This window comes from Nuphar pumila, chromosome 10, assembly GCF_984573655.1.
Source record: "Nuphar pumila chromosome 10, dmNupPumi1.hap1.1, whole genome shotgun sequence".
Classification (NCBI taxonomy): domain Eukaryota; kingdom Viridiplantae; phylum Streptophyta; class Magnoliopsida; order Nymphaeales; family Nymphaeaceae; genus Nuphar; species Nuphar pumila.
The window spans coordinates 87,966,644-87,987,023 of NC_143258.1; the positions used below are offsets into that span (position 1 = coordinate 87,966,644).

A 20,380-nucleotide genomic window follows, 5' to 3' on the forward strand; every position below is an offset into this window, starting at 1 on the left:
AAAAAAAAATTTATCGATTAAAAATAAAGAATCAACATCCTCGTGCCTATTTAAAAATAAAAAAATCAAACTCTTATGCCAAGCTTGTGCTGCAAGTTGGGTCATACCCATATCTTTGTGGCAGACTTTTTCAAATTGGACTGGTTAAATGAATATAATGTGTGTTCTTTTAACTGGGTAACTACCTGCATCCTATGTCACATAGGTCCGGGTGTGGATGCGGATGCGGCACTTTAAAAAAACTTGGGTGTGGGGTTGCGGGGTTGCGGGGAGGGTATATATATTAACAGTTTTAAGTTAACATTAATGAAATAAAAACTATTATCATATCATCAATTCATTATGCATAAATTCATGCAATAAATCAAATTAATAATCTACAATTGTTATTCCTCATCAATAAAAAATAACACCACACTAGTGCGGAGGTGCATATATATATATAAATATATGGATGTATGTATACGTGTATGTGTGTGCATTTATGTATTTATATATATATAATATAAATAAAACTGAAATTTGTTAGGGTTAACAAAATCTACTTTTGGATAGAAATGGACCTCAGTGTGGTTGACTTCACTTGACACAAAGGAGGTTTTGTCCAAGTGTCACACCCAGTGTTATTAAAGACGCGCCTCAAGGTGCAAAAAGCGTGCCTCACCTTAAGGTAAGGGTCTTTATGCCTTGAGGCGCACGTACAAAGCTCAAAAGCCCTGAGGCGTGCGCCTCATACGCCTCGAGGCGTGCGCCTCATACACCTCGAGGCGTGCACCTCATACGCCTCGAGGCGTGCGCCTTATACGCCTCAAGGCGAGGCGCGCCTCATGCCGAGGCACGCGCCTTAAATTTTCATAGTCAAATGAGGGTCAAAGCCCTCATTTGACCACAAAATAGGTTTTTTTTAAGCATTGCTTAAAAAGCCCACATTCCTCCTTCACGCACGCAGTCCCTCTCCTCTCCCACTCGCTCTCCCTCTCCTCTCCCACTCGATGTCCCTCTCTTCACGCTCCTCCTTCGCCACCGTCGCCACCACTTCTTTAAAGGTATATAACAAGATTGGTGACTGTCAGCAGCGCTGCATGCCGCATATATTGTGAACACTTTCTATTTGGAAAGACTGCATTAGATAGGGATTAGGCCATCTGTTGAAAGCATTACTTCAGGATATGTCTATGGTCAGTAGAAAAATAAGACATGTTCACCCAACGAGATCCTATAACTAAATTCATTCCACAGTGCTGCTAAAATGGGTCAAATTTCTTTTGTTTTGTGCTAAAGCTGTGACTAGTCTTTTGCTCTCAGGTTGTGAATTTCTTTGTGGGGCTGTTGTTCCTGCGCTTGTTGGAGCAACTGGGGGCTGAGGTTCTGTACTCGATATTCGCATCTTTCTGCATCATAGCGGCAGTGTTTGTGAAGAGGAACATGGCTGGGTCTGATCCATAAAAAACCGGGTCTCAAACATAAGCTCCAAAAAAAAAATCTTCCGGGGGGCGCTGCCCCCCATGACCCCCCGCCCGCTGAACACACAGTAGGACCTGCGCCGGGGGGAGCCCTCGGACCCCCCTCCAGAAAGGGAAAAAACTTTGAATCAGGCTCCATAACTCATCGTGTGTGTGTGTGTGTGAGAGAGGGAGGGAGGAATGTCAACATGTTAATGTTACTTTTACATGCTAATCTCATATTTTTTCAGTATTTATTTCTTGTTGGTTGTTGCTTCATCAATAAAGCATTTTTTATTTATTTATAATTGTAGATATTTTTTATAGTTTTTTGAAGTTTTTTTTTAGGCTTACGCTTTACGCCTCGAGGCTTACGCCTCACCTCAGATTTTGGTGGAACACCTCGCTACGCCTCAACACTTTTTACAACACTGGTCACACCTGCATGGGTGTGGGTGTGACACGGGTGCGGTGACCTGTTAGAAGAGTTCGTGTTACATAGCCTGCATTTGATGTTTTTTTATTGATTTTGCATTTAAAGAATTTGGGCTTTCAGCTTGGTTTTTCTTGAATTAAATACCAGTGTTGTATGATTAGTGCCATCTACAGTCAAAATTTGGAAGTTATCTCTATGAAAAAGCACCTTGGAATATATATTTTGGTTGGCAACCTCTTGGAAGACATCACCTAACAGTGTAGTACTTCTGACTTTTCAAGTGAGTGTCAATCTTATTACCTAGACTTCCCAGGTCTATAGTGTTAGAATTCCACCTTGGTACTTGTATTGAGAAAACGAGAGAGAGAGAGACGAAGAAAATGATACAAGAGGGGGTTGCGGCTGTCACGACTTCAATATTGAAATCGTGACCTAAACAGTGCATTTATATTACATTACAGAAGTATGGATCCGGGTCCGGGTCTGGTGGATCCAGACCTAATTAATAAAAAGGGTTACATGGGTACATGGCTCGGGTTCTCTTGTACATCGATCGGGTCGGATCGTACATGGATCGGGTCAGATCCTTTGCACCTTTTTCACCCCCCCTCAAGTTGATCATGGTTTTGGACCATGAACAACTTGTTTTTAAGCATCCAAAAACGATCCTTTGTCAACCCTTTGGTAAATATGTCAGCAACCTGTCTTTTAGTACTGACAAACTCAGGCTCAATCTCTTTTTCTTTAACCTTTTGTCTCACAAAGTGTTGGTCGATCTCAATGTGCTTGGCACGACTGTGATGTACTGGATTGAATGACATGTTGATAGCACTTTGGTTGTCACATAGCAAGGTAGTGTGGGAGATCTTTTTTCCTACTTCAGTTAGTAGATGCCTGATCTATGTCACATGGGTGCGGGGATTCGGCACTTCCAAAAAACCCGGGTGCAGGGGTGCGGCAGTGGCAAAAATGTAATATATATATATATATATAAATATATAAATATATATAAGGGGGGTCCGGGGGTTCCCCCCGGCACGGGTCCCGCTGCGCGGTCAGCGGGAGGGGGTCCAGGGGGGCCGCCCCTGGCGGGGGGTTATAGGGGGGCAGCGCCCCCCCCCCCCCCCCCCCCCCCCAAGATTTTTTTTTTAAATTCCGCGGCCCATTTCATAGGGAATTAAAAAAAAACCAAAAAAATGGACCAAAATGACCCTGGGTGCGGTCAACGCACCCAGGGTCGGGTTGATCGCACCCGGTACAGCACCCGTGTCGAGTCGCATTGACGCGGGTGCGGCACCCTGCTAGCCGAATCCCTGTGACATAGTGCCTGATCCATGTGACTTCGACAGTAGCAGCAACCATGGATCTATACTCAGCCTCAGTACTTGATCTAGCAATAGCCTTTTGTTTTCTACTCTCCAAGAGACTAAATTTCTTCCAACGAAGACACAATATCCTGATGTAGATCTTTGCTCGTCAGGATCTCCTGCCCAGTCTGTATCACAGTATAGAGTAAGTTCATGCTCATCTTTGCCATATGACTGTGGTAAATATATCAATCCATCCCCAATAGTCCCTTTCAGATATCTAAGGATCCTCTTGACCGCTTCCATATGTCCAGTACGTGGCGCATGCATAAACAATATCAGGTCTAGTGAATGTGAGGTATTGTAACATTCCTATTATGCTTCGATACCTGGTGGGGTCATCACACAAATCTCCATCATAAGCGCTAAGTTTTTGATGAAGCACACTCGGAGTTCCTAGAGGTTTGCAGTCTTTCATGCCTGCCTTGCTGAGAACATCTACGGTGTACTTGTGTTGAGTGAGTGTCAAGCCATGAGCCTGGTTATCAACTTCTACACCAAGGAAATTACGTAGAACTCCAAGATCTTTCATTTTGAACCTCTGACCTAGTAAGTCTTTGACTTATTGGATGTGGCTCGCAGAGTTTCCTGTGATGATAATATCATCGACATAAATTAATAATAGAGTGGTCACAGGCTGACTTGGTCCAACATAGAACGGGAAAATCCATGTTTCTGAATCTCTAGCGAGAAGCTATCAAACCAAGAGCGAGATGCTTGCTTCAGACCGTAGATAGCTCTTTTTAACCTGCACACATGGGTTTTACAATTTTGTTCTTGATATCTAGGGGGTTGTTCCATGTATACTTCCTCCTTCAAATCTCCATGCAAGAATGCATTTTTAACATCAAGCTTACTCAACTTCCATCCATGTTCAACAGCGAGGAAAATAATAATTCGAATCGTTCCCATTCTTACAACCGGACTAAAGGTCTCATCATAGTCTTGCCCTGCTTCTTGAGTGAATCCTTTTGCCACAAGTCTTGCCTTATATCGTTTAATGGTTTCATCTGGCTTATACTTTATTTTGTAGACCTATTTGCATCCGAAAACATTTTTGTCAAGTGGTTTATGAACAACTTCCCAGGTTCCACATTCATGCAAGGCTTGCATTTCATCATTCATGGCTTCTACCCATTTCGGAGAAGTGGCTGCCTGATAATACATGGTGGGCTCATCTTCCTTATTGATGGCAGTTAAAAACAGTTGAAGATCCAAGGAGAAGTTGTTATAGCTAACCCACCTGTCGATAGGATGTCGTATGCGGTTCGATTTTCTGACCTCAAGAGTATGAGGAGTAGGATTGGCGACTGAGACATGATCTGAATGGCTTGATGCTATATGTCTTTGTCTAGAATAGACAATGCCTTTGTATCTGCCCGGTACTTCCTCTGCATTCTGTGATCCCGACGTCCCAGCGTTCTCAAACGTCTCTTCTTCTTGTTGCACACAATCTGAGGAACATGCTTCATTAGGCCAACAAAAAGTTCTGAGCTCAGCCAAGGATAGAAAACTTAAGTTCACATATTCGTTGCGTCGGTTCCGTGATCAAAATTTTGTTCATCAAAAACATTTCTTGAGATTCTGATGCGTTTGTTGGTGGAATCATAACACCTATATCCTTTGTAGTCATCTGCATATCCCACAAATCTACACTTCTTGGCCTTGTCCTGAAACTTGTTTCTCATGGACTGATCAATATGCACATAGCAAACATATCCAAAAACATGCATATCCTAATAACTAGGATGAGCTCAAAAAAGATAGTGATAAGGAGACTTATTTTTCAGAATGACTATAGACAGTCTATTTATCACATGCACGACAAAATGGAAAGCTTATGTCCATAAGTTGATGGGAAGATTGCTGTCATGAAGCATACTCATGGCACTTTCAACGATATGCCTATATTTTCGTTCAACAATCCCATTTTGCTGAGGGGTGTGAGAACATGACACCCTTCTTCCTATTCCGTTATTTTGAAGAAAATAAATAAAATCACGAGATGAGAATTCCCCACCTCCATCACATTGGAAAAATTGAATGGACTCAGAAAATTGGTTTTTGACAAAGGAAAGAAAATTTTGAAACAAAGAGAAGACTTCCGACTTATTTTTTATGAAATATATCCAAGTGTATCGAGAATAGTTATCAACAAAGATTAGATAATATCTGCTCCCAGATCTAGAGGCACTAGGGGCGGGTCCCCATACATCAGAATAGATTATCTCAAAAGGTTTTAAAGCTCTCTTATTAGTGGAATGAAAAGGCAATACATGACTCTTGCATGAAAGACAACTGGAACACTTGTGACTACTCTCATCCCCATTGAGACTTTCTTTTGGAAGGAGATTATTAGATACAAGTTTCTCAATAAAATGACTCCCACAATGTGCTAATCGACTATGCCATAAGAATGACTTATTACATTCAGAAATACTAAAAACATTAGCAGAAGAGGATGAACACGACTCTAATGAAGGCTTCAAATTCAGATGAATAGGGCGAACAACATGACATAGAGCTTCTTCAAAGACATACATATTGCCTCGTCTCTTTCCTTAAGTGAATGTTTCCCTTGTGCGTAGGTCCTTGACTTGCACAGAGAAGGGAGTGAATTCAACTGAAACATTATTATCATCAATAAGTTTGGAGACAGAGACAATATTTTTCTTAATGTCAGGAGCATGGAGAATGTCAGAAAGAATAAGAGTGGAATATGACATGGGAATGACAGTTTTTCCAACATGAGAAATAGGATGATGGGATCCATCTCCAGTGACAATCTTACTTTTTCCAAAATAAGGAATAGGGTTAGAAATCTTACCTGCATCACCTGTCACATGAGTCGCTGTCCCTGAGTCGACAAACCAAGTGCCTTCATCACTCTGCTTCAATTTCAACTCTAACAATGCATATATCAGCAGATCTTTAATCTCTCCACTGTCTCTGGTATTTGAGAACTTCCTTTTGGTTTCTGTTTGTGGACCCCTTCCTTTATTCTCTGGATTATGCCAACAATTTGCCTTGATATGTTCTTTTTTGTTACAAAGAAAGCAAGTAGGGATGGATCGTGATCCCTATGCATGAGCTAACATATTTGGAGTGCGAAGCAGACCACGCCCTCCGTGTCCACTTCGCCCTTGTCCTCCTCGTTCTCGTCCTCTACCATAAGTCACTCCTGTGGCAAAAACTTGAGAATTTGTGTGAATATGAGATTCTTCAGAGAATCCTTTAAGAGTCATTTCGTACTGGATCAATTTCGCTCGTAGATCATCAAAGGTAGGGAGAACAGGAAGGCACAATAGTGAAGTGACTATCATATTGTAGTCAGATCCCAACCCGCTCAGAATTTGTTGCATTATGTCATTGTCACTTACGGCACATCCTTTAACGGCAAGCTGATCTGTGATGATCTTTATCTTGTTAAAAAATTCCATGATGGTCATGGAGTCTTTTCTTAGCAACTGAAATTCCCTTTTTAGAAAAATCATCCTTGCTTGAGACACCTGCGAATATGTCTGAACCGGTCGTTCCTAGAGTTGTAGTGTTGTACAATTGTCGGGAATGGCAACAAGAACCTCTTGAGGCAGAGTTGAGGTGATGTATGCAAGAACTGATTGATCTTTCCTTTCCCAATTGAGAAATTCAACATTTTTGACATATACAATCGAACTCGCCCCTTGATCATCTTTCTTTTCTCGGAACAAATTCTGGTGGGACTGGAGTGGTTCCATCTAGGTGACCTAAGAGACCTTGGCTTATTATAAAAGGAATAATTTGTCTCTTCCAAATCAAGAAGTTTGAGGTATTCAACTTTTCAGAAACGAGTTGGTTAAGAAAACTTGAAGAAAGATTTGATTGAGAGAAATAAGGATCCATAGAGAGTAAAAAACAACAAGAGTGTTCACGAAGTGTAAGAGTTTTCACGAAATGCTCAACCCCTTTTTTTTTTTTGCTGTCAGATTCACAGAATAAAGGGACTGAACCTTTTCTTAAGCACTCCAGAAAACTGAGATTGACGTGATAAAATAAACCTTCTCACGTTAAATATATTTTCAGGCAAGTAGCAGAAATAAGAATCAGGAAGTGAACTATACAGTAAACATATATTGGAATGTGCAAGTGCGAGGAGAAGGTTGGACAGAGGAAGATCGAACAGACAATAGCAATAAAGGAATGTCAAGCAGGCAATATCAATAAAATGAAATAGGAATCGTGATTGGTCTGGTGTTTCACGTGAGTCAATTTTAGCGATTCACGTGAAACACAACCACTTTTTTTCACGGTCTGGGTTCACGTGAACAAGATTCACATGAACCTCAGATCCAAGAGAGAAACAAACCCACTTGAGGTGTGGGTGCACAAAATAATTCAGGAAAGAGAAGAAGAATGAGGGAAGAAGAAGAGAAATGAAGATGAGTAGATAAGGGGAGAAGCGAAAAATCTCAAAACTCCGATTGGATGTCAGAACTCCTGTTTAGAAGAGATGAGGGCTTCAGACTGGGCTGTTGATGGGTTCGGCTGAAGAAGATGAAGAGGACTCGTTGAAGGATCTCGGCCTTTGGTGGTTCGGCTGAAGAAGATGAAGAGGACTCACTGAAGGAAGAAGAGATGAAGATGTGCTTTTCACGTTCCTCAAAACTCCGATTGTCGCACCTGACGGAAACTTTTCCCGGCCCTTAGACAGATCTTGGGTCTGATACCATGTTAGAATTCCACCTTGGTACCTGTATTGAGAAAACGAGAGAGAGAGACAAAGAAAAGGATACAAGAGGGGGCTGCAGCTGTGAAATCGTGACCTAAACAGTGCATTTATATTTACATTACAGAGGTATGGATCCAGGTCCGGGTCTGGTGGATCCAGACCCAATTAATAAAAGGGGTTACATGGGTACATGGATCGGGTCGGATCGTACATGGATCGGGTCGGATCCTTTGCACCTTTTTCATATAGCTTGTGAAAACAGTTGAGAGTAAATCTTCATTCTCCTGTTTGGAGTAAAACATGAAAATTGGTGGTTTACACAGTTTAGTTGTCTCAGCCTTTCACACAAGGGTGAACATTTTCTCATCAAATGTCTTATACTTGATGAATGCCACTATTATGAAGTAGAAAGTTTTACTTTTCTTATTTATTAGTATTTCTGGAATTACAGTAAGCTTGTAGCAGATACTTTTGTTTTCCATTGGTGGGTATTCTCTCTTTCTAGGTGGGATGCTGGGTTGTTGTCTTGGGAGGCACCATTTATTTGCATGCTGTGGTCCTTTGTCTGTTTTTTGACACGGCACTTGTGCTGTACCAGTTTGGAGACAAAGCGTCTTTTTGGGTTTCCATTATTGTTCTGTACATCATTTTCCTCCTCCATGAGAAGTGCAACTGAATCTTGGGAAAATTCTTTGGAAATTCTCCCAAATATTAAAAATATATCTTGCAGATCAAGTTCGAGTTCACTGTCATCTGCCTGGCTATAGAACCACATTTTATTTGCCTATATAGAACACTAGCCAATTATGCTCAGGGAATCTAAAACTAAAAGCTATAATGCTATTCTAACTATATTTTTTGCAGTGTGCTGTTATTCAACTGCCATCTCAGACTCTGCTGCTTTCAGTTTCTGACAAACCCAGCCGCTTGATTGGCATGCTTTTTCCTGGGGTAAGTTCACTCTCTGCTACACCTCTGTGAAGATTCTAAGTTTGAATCAAGTGAATTTGACTTACTTTCTGGAAATGTGTAAGGATATGGTTGTTTTCAAGCCACAACCTTCTAGTCAGCAGCAATCGCAGCAGCAATTGCAACAACTGCAGCAACAACCTCAACAACAGCAGCCGCAACAGCTACAGCAACTTCAACAGCCACAACATCAGGAGCAACAATTACACCAACAACTACAACATCAGCAACAACAAATACAACATCAGCAGCAACAACAACAACAACAAATACAACATCAGCAGCAACAACAACAACAACAACAACAACAAATACAACGTCAACAGCAGCAACAACTACAACATCAACATCAAGTGCAGCAACAAATGGTTCCCTCATCAATGAATCAAGCATTTGTTCAAGGGCAAGGCAGGCAACAGATGCTATCACAGGGACAAATGCTATCCCAACCTCCACAAAACATGCCTGGAGGCGGATTTTTGTCATGAGTGTTGGTTATGATGATTACGTAAATATTGGTTTCTTAGCTGCCAACAATTTGATAGTCATCCTCAGGTGACCAAGTAGTGCATATCTTGCAGCTTTAATTTGGAAAAATTGCAAATGAGGGAATAAAGTTTTGATAACTAATGCCAGTGTTAGAAGAGGACTTGATTCCCTAATGCAAAATTACTTGCGTGCTTGTATATATGTGCTTGATCTTCCTAATATTAATGATGTATATCATCACCTTAAAGATTTCAAGTGTTTCAATTGTAAAGGTTTTTTTTTTGCCCTATCATTAGCACGCTGTCGCACCCCGCATGCTCAACTGTGGTCCGTGCATGTCATGGCATAGCTAGGTCTTTTTTTTAGGCTTCTTTAACCCTGTATAGCTTTTACTTAAAGCCCTGCATGACTCAATGGGTCATGTGACCTTTTAAATAGCTTAGTGTGAGACGTGGTGCTACAAGCTCTCTGCCCTGCCAACGTGTGCCATGCTGCTCCCCATGGTTAGGGAGAACTTTTTGAATTTTTTATGTTTTTTCAAGTGTTTTTGAGGTTGAAAAATCTGTTCAGTTAATTTTATTGGCCGAAAAGCAGCATGTAATCCAAGGACAACGAATTAAAGGGCCTTCAGAACAGTAACTCATGAGGAGGTGATCCTTCAGCATAAGATAAGATTGGAGCTCTACGGCAGCAGTTGGCAAAGCATAAGTCTTTAGCATGTATGAGTTGTAGCTGCTGATATGCAAACTAAGAGTCCGAGTATTGCATATGCATGATCACAAGGAATATTTTACAAACTCATCTTCCAGTGCAACTTACATCGGATGGCATCCACAAGAAACCTTTGAATCTCTGTCGCTCATCAAAGGTATCTCAAGGGACTCTCAATGGGTTGATTTGGTTCGCTTTATCTTAGGATGATAAATAGCGCCAATATCCTTGTGGTGGTGGCAACCTTGCTGTTGTGATGGATCGTGAGCAGGACTTATTAAACAGAATATGGTCTTTTTGGCGACCCCTCTTCGGCTTCCATGGTTGTCACCTAAAGCTGGGCTTGGATGTATTTCAAGATAGGACCCTCTCACAATAGAATCTTAGAGCTGGAAGCCTTCACGAGTAGATGCGTCCTATGCCCGAGGTCGAAAGAGGAGATGGGGGTAATGGACAATACATTTTCTGGAGTTTGATAATTTTTTCAGGAAGTTTTCAGATCGGCTTGATCGGACCTGTAGGTTTGCTGCTCCACTTGATAGCTTATTGTGGTACAACAGTTGCCCACAAGAGGGAAGAAATAGTGGATTATTTGTTCATGGCTTCATCTCGCATGGTGAGCAGTTTGGAAGGAAAGGAATGCTAGAATATTTTACTCTTTTCTGAGAGGTATTTTACTGTCACAAGGATACTTATCCTGTGACATGTCTCCCTATACACTACTTTTGATAGAAGATTAAACAAAAAATGCCGTATCCTATTCGTGTCCATGTGACAGTGTTTTGAGTGTGTTGAGCTATTCCAAGCGCCATCCACTTTGCAGAAGTCTATTTGACTGTGTGCTGTTGATAAATGGTGTCCTAATATCAACATCGTAGGATTTAACAGAACTGGCATTGGTGACTAGGTTGTTTTATGCTTCACCCTGTAATTTCTGTGACTATTTGTCACTATCTTTCAAAAAAAAAAAGGAAAAGAAAGCTTTTGATTGTACTTCATAAATGTAGGCAAGGTCAAACTTCTGCTACCTTAACCTTATAAGCGGCCATTCTCTATTGCTGTTTCTTAATACCGAATGTAGGAAATTTGCTAGGCCTGTAACTCTATAATCATCATCCTTCACGCTTATCAAATAGCGAGGCTCATAACTTTGAGAAGTAGTTGCTTTGGCTTGGTTAGGTCCTGATTCATCCTGTTTGGATACAATAGGTCAACATGGTTATACAGTTCACTTGAATAAGAGTAGAGAAGGAATGGAAGAAAGAATAGAAAGAGAAAAAAGAGGGAAAAAGAGAATGAAAGACTAGGCAAAACTTTGATGCCTTCAAAAGAATGCTCTTAACAAGTTGTATTCGTCGGCCTTCACAATAGCAACTATATATATATATATATATATATATATATATATATATATATATATATATATATAGAGAGAGAGAGAGAGAGAGAGAGAGAGAGAGAGAGAGAGAGCTGCTCAGACCTTAGGTGCTCAATGAGTTTTTCGGCTTCTCCGGTGCTTTTTACCTAGTTCTGGCCCTATAAATGTGTTGGGCATGATTGATTTACTAAGAATTCACACCTTGATCATGTATTTTTGATGAAAAAAATGATGTTTTGAGCCTCAAAACTTTACAAAGATTTTGGACCGTTTTTCGAACCTTATAAAAATCCACCCATGTGTCAGAATAGAACACTTCAAGAGCTGATTGCTATAAAATCAAGTACATAGATCACATGTACCGTCATAATTTATAAATAAAATGGAAAAAGGCTGAAAAGCCCATTGAACATGTTTCATGGAGGCTCCAAATTTTCATTTTTTTCATGGAAAACACATGATCCAGGTGTGGATTCCTCGTAAATCGACCATACCCAACAGATTTATAGGGTCAGAACTGCAAAAAAAATACGGGAAGAACAAAAAAAACCATTTAGCACGTGTATATATATAACATGTATGAAGAAATGACTAGCTAAAAATAACCTACACTTTCAAGATGATCGTTAGTTAATTTGGACATGTAACTTGCATGCAGTGACAGTAAGACCAGTATACTCAAGTAATTTGGATTTTAGACTAAAGCTGAATGTACCGTCAGAGAAGTATCTTAAACATTAAAAAAGCCAGCTGAGAGAGAGGGAGATTATAACAGTCTTGGATATTAAGATCAGGAGAGAGAGAGAGAGAGAGAGAGAGAGAGAGAGAGAGAGAGAGAGAGAGAGAGATTATAAGTCTTGGATATTAAGATCAGAAAGATTGTACACGTATAACCATTCCAACTTTGATCCTAATACATGATATTTTATGTTGTTTCAAAAGTAGGAAGGCTAAATGAAGCAATTAGGACTTCTAGTTCCACTTTGACAAAAGGAATATATAACTAGATTCATTTGAAAACCTACAACAATCTTACCTAGTGTTACATTTGTGTATATTTTCTCAAATACACTATTACGACAACAAACAACATCAACAGGCTAACTAAAGGAAGCAACCCACCAAAAAAAGTTGGGCTGTCTCTCCCTTGACTCAAAAACTCTATGTAGCTGCAACTGCAGTCTACTCTGTTGAGACCACAAACATTTTATGCCTTTTGGTCATTTGCTTCCAAAGGAAAATTTGCAGCATTCCTGCTACTGTTTCTTCTTTTGCCAAATTTTTTCAGCCTCATAGCCTTCTCATCAGATTGCTTGGGTGATGGTGGCACAACAAGCAGCAGGCGAGACATGACATAAGCCAGAAGCTCTTCACTGTGTGAAAAAAGGAAATCTAGATGGGCATATTCAGACTCATTGTAAGAGACATCGACCCCAGCCTTCTTCATCAACTTGTAATGTTTCCTAACCATAGAAGCAGGAATTATTTTATCTCTGCACCCAGCAACCAAATTAACAGGCACATCAATCAGCCCATAGTGTGCACCCAAGTCTAGCGGCTCTGCCGATCCATAAGCTTTCAAGTTTGCAGATGCATTTCCAAAATCATACATGATAAACTTTTTTGAATGCATTATCTGTGCTAGGTGGACTGCAACATAATACGAAACTCCAGGCATGTCATTCATATTGTAATGAGACTGACCAATCACTCCCACCCAATTTGAGCTGTCACCACCAACAACATAACCCATCAGAGTCTGCACCAAACCTCCAACAGCAGGGTAGTTATGGAGGTCTCTGGCCAATTTGTTGAACAACATGCGAAAGAACCTTGTGGGTATGTAGAAGCCAGGAATAAGGGGAGCCAGGATAGGCGCTAGCAGGCGTAAGGGGTATGACAGCAATGTCAATGCAGTAGTTGACTCTTCATGAAAGCCAGCCGGTGACAGAAGTATCAACCTCGAAAGTCGATGAGGCAAGTTTTCAAGCCGCCTTGTGATGAGATACATCAACATCACCGCCCCTCCCAAGCTGTGGCAAAGGGCACATATTTTGTATGGCTGATCACCAACTTCAATCTCATGATCAGGAAGTTGGCACTGAAGTTCTGAAGTTTTAACTTGATGGATCTTCTCTAGCATTGCAGGGACATCCTGGGTTCCATGCTCGTTTATGGAATACCTCCAATACCTGTCGAAAAGTATAATGACGAGGATTACTGAATAATGAGAAATCAACATTTAACTATACAAATTATTACTTGCGAGAGGAGATGTTCTTGTCAACATGGCCCCTGGAAACCAACCCACGGAGATTCCCCAGAAAAACATCATAACCTGAAACAAGAGAACAAGTTGATGAATATGACTGGCTTCATACTAGTGAAGACGTATGAAGTTTCACCAACTTCACAGTAGTTCCAAGCATAGAAGTGAACCTTGATCATATGCTGCAAATGCTGGAGAACCAACAACTCCATTGGAAACCCAACTGCATGTAAGCTGGACATGTCAGAAATAAGATGAAGATGAAGGCTCATTAACACCACACACACACACACACACACACACACATTAATGAACCCTTTGAATCACAAGCTCCAAAGAAAACAAGATCATTAATTACAAATTTCAAACTAAACATGATGCATTAGCTTATATTGCACATTTATATTCGAAGACATCAAAACAAGTAAAACCAACACTTTAGAGTTTTAAGATGCATATAACACCAAAACTATTATTTTGCTACCTTTTAGACTTCAAAAACATTATATACCAGGCGAACAAAACAATTGTCACTTAACTTTCTCTTAAAAAAAACCACTTGAGTATTTCAATTAGAACTTGACGCAAGTTGTCAGGTCTATGGCACTTCTGACACAAGTTTCATAGAACTATGCTAAAATTGAACCATTTGAGTGAACACAGTCACAAACCCCTCACCCTAAAGATGAATCCAGTATCCCATGTTGTAAATAAACTACCTTCTGCGAGTCATGCCTGAATAACCAAAAAAAAAAACTGAGTAACATTTCCTTATTCACAGAGATAACAAAAAGATGTAAAAGATAAATTATCCTATTTGCACCTTGGGATTCTTTCCAACAGCAAAATATATCCATCAGGAGTTACAACATGAATGGCCTCATACGGGTACCTAGTAAGAAAATACCAATATCCGTTATTACTTTTAAACCTGAGTACCAAGATCCAGTAAACAGACAAATCATAAAGTCATGCCAATTCATGCCAATCTGGAAATGCAATAACCATATTTAAAAATATTTGGTACTGGAAAATATCAACTTGAGAACAGCTATGCGCAATCAAAGCATTCATCTAACATAAAAGGAATTCAGATACATACCCAAACTCTGTAATGACATCCCGACATGTTCGAGAATCTGTATTCAGTGACTGATGAAATGTGGTTTGCCTTTCAGTCAGAATTGGATCCACATCCCCAATGGTGGAAGTAGGAACTGAAACAACCACATCGGTAGCAGCAACTTTGTTCTTCTTGTTATGAGAAAATATGTATCTAAATAACATTTGGCAGGTGGCAAAGGGAGAAAGAATATGATGTGCCACCTTATGGACTTTGTCAAATACAGATTCTATGAAGATCTCAGTTGCTAGCTGCAGGTCCTGCATGCCAAGAAAGATCCATGGTTGTGTGATGATTCATGCTTATTTCATTTATTCTCAGTATATGTGCAAGAGACTTCAAAAGCAGTAATGCTTATTTTGGAAGACATAACAGTTGGAAACATAGAATGACAATGCCAGAATGCCTATTATTGAGTGCTGAAATCTGCTAAAGTGCAAAACAGGAATGCCAAGTAACAAATATAATGGACTTAAATAATTTATGAATGAAAAGGAAATAATACTTATGTACAACCTCAATGACTCCACGCCTTCTATCTGTAGTGTGGTGCACCACATCATCCTTGTTGAGGTTTGACTTCTTAGACTGCAAATGAGAAGATTTACGGTTCCCAACGACATCAAGAGATATGGATGCATCTTTCTTTTTTCCTGATGAACGAAAGATGCGGAAAGGAATCCCCATGAAGAATATAACAGGCCAAAAAATCCATAAGAAGATCCTCCTGATCCAAGATACTTGGTGTCTATCATGCTTAGAAAAGTAGGTAGCTCGTGAAAATCGTGAAGATAAAGAAAGCGGAGATGCAGGTTGGCTGTTATCATCATCATCTTCATCCCCAGAAGCATAATCAGAAGTTGATGAAGGATCATACTCAACAGAAAGCTCATGAATAAGTTGGTTGAAAGAAGAAACACCACTGCAATTCAAAAAATGAACAGTTGACACATAAGAAATTAAAACATTGGTGGAATAAGTGAACCGATATAGTAAAATAAAGAAAAAGTTGGCAGCCATATTTTCACAGAAGAAATAACATGGTACATGTAACCTCCCTGTATCAGAATACAACAATATTTCCACAAGAAAACATAGAATGATATAAGAGTCCCTTTCTAGCTTGCAAGTAGGGCTGTTAAACGAGCCAAACTCAGGCTGTTTGGGCTTGGCTCATTTAGTTCTAGACCCAGCATGGAACGACTCATGCTCCTGGCAAGCTGAGCAAAGTATGAGTTCGTGATGAGCCCAAGCAAGACAAGCTAAGCATCATCTCGTTTGTGGAAAAAAATAAAAGCATGAACAATGGGATTCAACACAGAACCACCCCTTTGCCAGTTATGTACCCTAACCAACTTGTCATGTGCTGTTTTTGTGAAATATGTAACACTTAGATTATATCTACAGGAGCTTACAAGAGCTAAGCACACTAAACACCCTCTGTTTGTGCTTGGCTCATTTATGGTAAACAAGCTGCTCGGGCTGCGATGGTCGAGACCAAAAGCATCTCAATTTGTTTACCAGCGGTAAATCCAAGTCTGGTGCACCCACACATAAAGAAGTAAAATCAGATAATTAAAAGGAAAACACATGTAATTTGAAATGCCACCTTCCTCTACTAGGGGCTTTGCTTTTTTCTCCATTTCATAATAACGTACTTTACATTAATACAACCTTCAGGCATTTTTTATACATAAGGGACTTTGTAAAAGTTAGCCTTTCCTCCATTGCAAGCTCTATCATTTTTAAGCCATCAGACTGAAGTCAACTAACTAAATGTGATATAATTTATCTTCGTTATTGGTTTGAGCTGATAATTATGCATATTCTTCAATTTTAATGAAGATAAATTCTTGTTGCATGATGATTAAACAAAATAAATCAAGTTCCTCTATCCATAGGTTACATTGAATGTACAGAAAATGGCTATAACAGAGTTTATGTTGCTTGTATTATTAAAGATGGAGCTCTTATTTATTCTTAATTAGGCATTAATTATGTCATAAAACACTTCTCCCGCGAAAAAATTATGCAGATGACATGTTTCAAATGGATGAAAAAATTATAGTTCCATAACTTCCATTCACAAAGAGCAGAATTATCAAAGATTTTATGTACAATAACTGACTTCTCCATCCAACGAGGAAGTCGAGGACCCCGAAAAGTGGGTCTAAGTTCCCAGCCATGGATGCCCTCAAGAACGCCAGCCTTCCCAGGCAAAACAGCAAGAACAAGGGCTGATGTCCCATTTATTACCCTTGCCACACTGTTCAAAGATTCATGAGTGAATGTCTTCACAGACCTGCAGATAAAACAACCCAAATGAACAAACCACCAAAAACCTGTTTTGCACAAGTCAACCAGATTCATTGAAGCAGAACTACCAATATAAGGGACAAGCATAGAGACATAGCTATAGGTGAAGAAGGAAGAGTGAGGAATGAACTAGCAAAAACTTTCAGCAAATTAATCAGATTCAGTAAAACAGAACCAACTACAAAAGAAGCATTCAGACTTGCAGCCATATAAGAAGAAAGCAAAGCGACAGTATAACAGATGCAGTTAGATAATTGGCTGGGTTTGGAAAGCAGTTTTCAAACTGACCAGATAAAACAAAGAGCTAACTGGAGATGAGCTCGGCAGGGAGTCTCCCAATTCCCAAGTTAGAGGGCAGTTGATTGCTAAACACTATGAGATTGGAACAAATCCACAGCAATTTTTATCCATTTTTACTTTCCTCATTGTGTGGATCTCAATGCAGATCAGGAGCTAGAACACATTAGAAAAGTTTATTTTCAATATGGTGTCCACAAAGTAACTAAAATTTGGAACAGTTTCAAGTCTAATACTGCACCTCTAAATATTCAAGATCCGGAAATCTACATCTCAAGGGAAGATTCAAAATTTGATTCTGCAACTAAAACAATGATAAATCTCGGCAGATGATCAGGCTGTTCAGTTTTTTTTAAGCTTTTAATTAGGAAAAACGGAAGCAACTGATCACAGATAAAAAAATGGAAAAAAAAAGAAAGATCTGACAAGACATTACACCAAAAATGTCTAAAAACAATCATAGTAGAGAACAAACAAATATAATGAAAAAAGAGTTAGCAGGGGGGAGTCATGCAGGAACTTACATCCAGATTCAGAATGAAAAACTTATTGGAACAGTTGTATCTCTACAAAACAAATTGTAAGATGCTTACCATGTGTACTATATATATACAAAAATAATCAGGCTATTGTCACAATTTATCTAATATCTCCTTTTAGGGTAGAACTTCAGTGGGTTGAGCTTTTATTTATCGTTCAGTTTCAGTCTTAAGATAAAATCTGTTCTGTAAAATAAGGAGTCCTTTTGTCTCATTACTGAGGACTTCACTTTAACAGAGAAGGCATCAACCACCCGTTTAAAGTCATCAGCAGTGATACATATATAGGCTAGATAGAGAAGTTTGATGGGCACAGAACAGGCAGGCTGCAAGCCAGATGGACAGTTTTATGGGCTGAGACTTATGCAGAGTAGATGGAAAACTCGGCATGCACTTATTTAGATTTAGATTACCCATTAGAAATGAGAATTCGAGGTCTATTCAGCCCTCATTGTCAACCTATTCTTGTTGAAAGCACTATTGCTAATGCTATCGTAGATGATATCTGGGTGGTTAATCGCAGAAGAATCAAGCACCATACAAGGGGGCTCTGGCCAAACTAGAGAATTTCCTCACTGGAATATAGCTGTAATTTACTTGCAAGATTAAGCAAGAAGGGCTTTTTTTTTAGAGAAAGTATAAATTTATTATTTTTATCAAAAAGATGGGAAGAATTCAAATCGAACATGGAGAGATGAGGTATCACTCCTGTTACAAAGAAGACAAAAAACAACAAGAAAAGTTAAGGGTTTCCCAGAGTAGCCGATCCCACCCAAGAAGTGTCTAAGTCCGACCATTTGAGACTAATTCTTTCCCTTAACTGAGCGCCAACTCTTGCCAGAACCACCTCGAGGGGGGACCCTTCGTCGCTGAAAAGTAGGACTTCTGCTGCCTATCATATCAAAAGCAAACCAGGCCAATCCTCTCAGAAGAAACCAATTTAAGAAATGAGATCTTATCATCCAGCTAGTGAATGTCTTCTTTCTTGGCAGAAGTTAATTTGAGAAGAAAACTGCCCAACATTTCATGCTTATAGAATCTTTCTAATCGCAAAAACACGGAAAGACACCCACATGAAAAGATCAATGATTACTCAAAGAATAAAGAATTAACACGTGTGCCACAAATGTATTACCAGTTACAGCTCTGAGCCTAATCAAGTTACACTAATTCAGAACAGGAATGGTTCAACACCTTAGTACCTTACACAACCACATAAAATTAAAAAAAAAAAAGATCCGTTCATAATAAAAAAAAAAGATCGGTTCATAACTCGAATGCACTATACATCTCAAATATGATAAGCTGATACAAAAAAAAAGGAAAAAAAGGAAAGGAGGGTGGTGTCTACAGGTCCCCACTAATCCCAAAAAAGAAAGGAGGATGGTATCTACAGATCCCCACTAATCCCTAATTCTATGGTTCCCACATTCTGAAATCGGAAAAGAAATCTCCAACACGACTAAACCAAAATCACAAAGAAAATCACATCAAAACCACGATTTACTCCTTCCACCTGAGGATTTCAACGGACCAAAGAACAACAAAGACAATTGCAAGATGCACGAATTGCGCACGAAAAAACGAAACTTGACGGATGCCCACTACCAGAATAACCAAGAAATACAAGAATTACCACAAAATAGAGCAAAAAAACGATCACCCATCCCAATTAAACCGCGAAAAAAGAGAGCTTTGATGGGTACCCGCAAAACGCACAAAAAAACGGGGAAAAATGGGAGACAACGAACACCCAATTCACAAAAGATGATGAAGTACACGAAATTTAAAGAAAGGGCTCAAAAATCCTTACTCCTTGGCAATGGCGAGGGCGTTATCCACGAGCCTCTGCATCACAACGCGCAAGAAATCGACTCCGAAAACGACAAATAGAGGGGGGGAACGAGAAAAAAAAAGGGAAGGAAAAAGAAAAACGGAAAAACGAAAACCAACGAGCGGAGAAGAGGAGAATAGAGTCCGCAGAACGCGGTGGGAAATTTCCAGCGAGGGTGGGGGGAAACGTGGTTCTTTTCGTGCCCGAGTCGGTTAAGTTTACACGTGGCTATTCCTCATTGGACGTGTTCTTCCTTTTCCCAATACTGAATTGTTTTCACAAGAAAGCCCACTCATGTGTCTGAAGTGTGTCTTGTTTCAAACCGTAGATCATTCGATCCAACGGTAGATTAAGTTCTTTATTCAACTAATCTGAGGCTTGTGCCCTTGTGGTCATGTTGCCTATCCACCCGTAGTTTGCTGATTGATGCGTCAGTTTCACACTCGACCTGTGTGCCAAGTTGTATCGAATCGGTTCAGTTTCACCTGAGAGCTTTGTCACA

At 39.8% G+C, this 20,380-nt stretch overlaps 2 protein-coding genes across 2 annotated transcripts in view; one reads left to right on the forward strand and one right to left on the reverse strand.

The window, feature by feature from the left end:
* Positions 1-9,660, forward strand: part of PFT1 (phytochrome and flowering time regulatory protein (PFT1)) — a 36,105-nt gene extending 26,445 nt beyond the window's left edge. The window contains exons 14-15 of the mRNA XM_090019216.1: positions 8,818-8,904; positions 8,988-9,660. Coding sequence (XP_089875342.1) covers positions 8,818-8,904; positions 8,988-9,410 — 510 coding nt within the window. The 3' untranslated portion in view covers positions 9,411-9,660. The remainder of the gene's footprint in view (positions 1-8,817; positions 8,905-8,987) is intronic.
* A 2,822-nt stretch (positions 9,661-12,482) lies between these two features.
* On the reverse strand, positions 12,483-20,041 carry LOC149827228 (uncharacterized). Its single transcript, XM_090019217.1, has 9 exons — positions 19,858-20,041; positions 17,021-17,194; positions 15,409-15,814; positions 14,872-15,152; positions 14,593-14,661; positions 14,448-14,504; positions 13,940-13,992; positions 13,763-13,838; positions 12,483-13,692 (listed from the first exon to the last, which is right to left on the reverse strand). The coding sequence occupies exons 1-9, from the start codon at positions 19,896-19,898 to the stop codon at positions 12,708-12,710; spliced, it is 2,142 nt and encodes a 713-aa protein (XP_089875343.1). The 5' UTR covers positions 19,899-20,041; the 3' UTR covers positions 12,483-12,707.
* Positions 20,042-20,380: the final 339 nt, after the last annotated feature.

Excerpts from the sequence above, each read along its gene's own strand:
- LOC149827228 (XM_090019217.1), bottom strand. The coding sequence starts at position 19,898 with ATGCAGAGGCTCGTGGATAACGCCCTCGCCATTGCCAAGGA. Across the intron at positions 17,195-19,857 it reads GCCCTCGCCATTGCCAAGGA|GTCTGTGAAGACATTCACTC; the intron begins GTAAGGATTTTT and ends TTTTATCTGCAG. Across the intron at positions 14,505-14,592 it reads CTGTTGGAAAGAATCCCAAG|GCATGACTCGCAGAAGGTAG; the intron begins GTGCAAATAGGA and ends TTGGTTATTCAG.